The 1,503-nt window shown below is 42.0% G+C and overlaps 1 protein-coding gene across 1 annotated transcript; it reads right to left on the reverse strand.

Moving 5' to 3' along the window:
- Positions 1-293: 293 nt before the first annotated feature.
- On the reverse strand, positions 294-918 carry Pmar_PMAR004399 (hypothetical protein; the record flags this gene model as incomplete). Its single annotated transcript, XM_002786692.1, has 3 exons — positions 294-364; positions 465-554; positions 825-918. Coding segments are annotated over 3 exons (255 nt in total), but the record flags the coding sequence as incomplete, so codon positions are not given.
- Positions 919-1,503: the final 585 nt, after the last annotated feature.

Consider the following 1,503-nt stretch of genomic DNA (forward strand, 5'->3'; position numbering starts at 1 on the left):
CTTTCGAGACTATGATAGCGACAAATTGTGCACTATCATTAATCCCGAACGAAAGAGGCACATTCTCCACATTTGCATAACACAATTGCACACACTGTATAAGACACCTCATCCACTTCGTGTCGTATCTCTGACGATCTCATTATTCCAATGCTTTCCCAGATTTTTCGACCACTCATAGTATCAAGCTTATCAACTTCGCATTTTTCCGTAACAGTTGACCACCAAAACTTCACAGAAAAAGGGTTCGATCGATATCATGGACATGTCTAGCCAAAGGTGCTCGTTTCCCCTTACCGAACGTTGCCAAGTCCATCTGTTGCATACTCCCAGTCAGCGTGGATCTCGTGAACCATCCTCCAACCTAGAGGGAAACACTGAGGGTTCGCTCAGTTTCACTACGAAAATTGGTTTCATTTCTTCATGAGCAAATTAACAAGTCTAAATTCTCGATGATAACCTACTTCGTATATCAGTGGTGTCATAGTAGCGAATCCTGTTCTTGTCGAGCGGGTTAAGAACGGTAGTAATATACATTTGCGAATCATCTTTTCCTGAAAAAAATACAAGTATTGCTGCAATTGAATGAAACCACTAAGGTGGGGGGAGATAAGTGAATAATTGACTACACATAAAAAGCCTGAGGAAATTTCAGGAAAATCTTTCGAGTTTCTGAAAACTTCTACCCGAATCCTCAGACAAACTACTGTGAGGAAGCCCCTAAGCTCAACAGAAAAAAGCGAACGTATATTTCAACACTGTGTTGAGTCCTGAGCTCAGCTGGGGAAAGTGAACATATATTCCTACTCCAACACTGTACTCACCAGGGCATTGTGCGTCAGTGACTTTGTTATCAATGATATGCACATCATGGAAGTCGTTCTTTCTACACTTCAAATCACCAGTGACGGTGTATACCTGACAAAAAGAACAGATTTCAGAAGACTGCTCAGCACTATTCGGCAGAGAATACGATGGGAAAGTACAGTACATGCCTTATTCGATGAGAAAATGTGAGGAATGTACGTCTTCTATTCCGGGATTAATGATGGTAAACAACTCGTCGCTATCGTAGTCTCGAAAGGTCACTTTTATCACATATTTATAGCAAAGTTTACATTATGCCTTTTAGATCGATTTTTATTGCTCTCGGAATATAACACACACATGTACTCATCAAATTGACACGCACTGTGCTTACAAATCTAACATCGCGCATAGGATCAGTCGTATCATATATATGAATTCGCCCATCAGGTCGCTGAGGGTCGCTCTCGTCACGAATGCAAACAAACAGAAATGGCCTCGAATCACCTGCCAAAGGCGGTGTGGAATAACACTTCCATGCGTTCCAACACAGACACATGACTCTGATGTTGCTACCGCTTCTGGTGATAGGCATGATAAGCCCGAATCGTGAGGACACTAGCATACTAAAGCTCATCGATATCAATAGGAAATCACAAGGTGTCGAGTCAGGCTGGTCTTAGGAATCCACGAACA

The sequence above is a fragment of the Perkinsus marinus genome (genome assembly GCF_000006405.1).
Source record: "Perkinsus marinus ATCC 50983 genomic scaffold scf_1104296931330, whole genome shotgun sequence".
In the NCBI taxonomy this organism is placed as follows: domain Eukaryota; phylum Perkinsozoa; order Perkinsida; family Perkinsidae; genus Perkinsus; species Perkinsus marinus.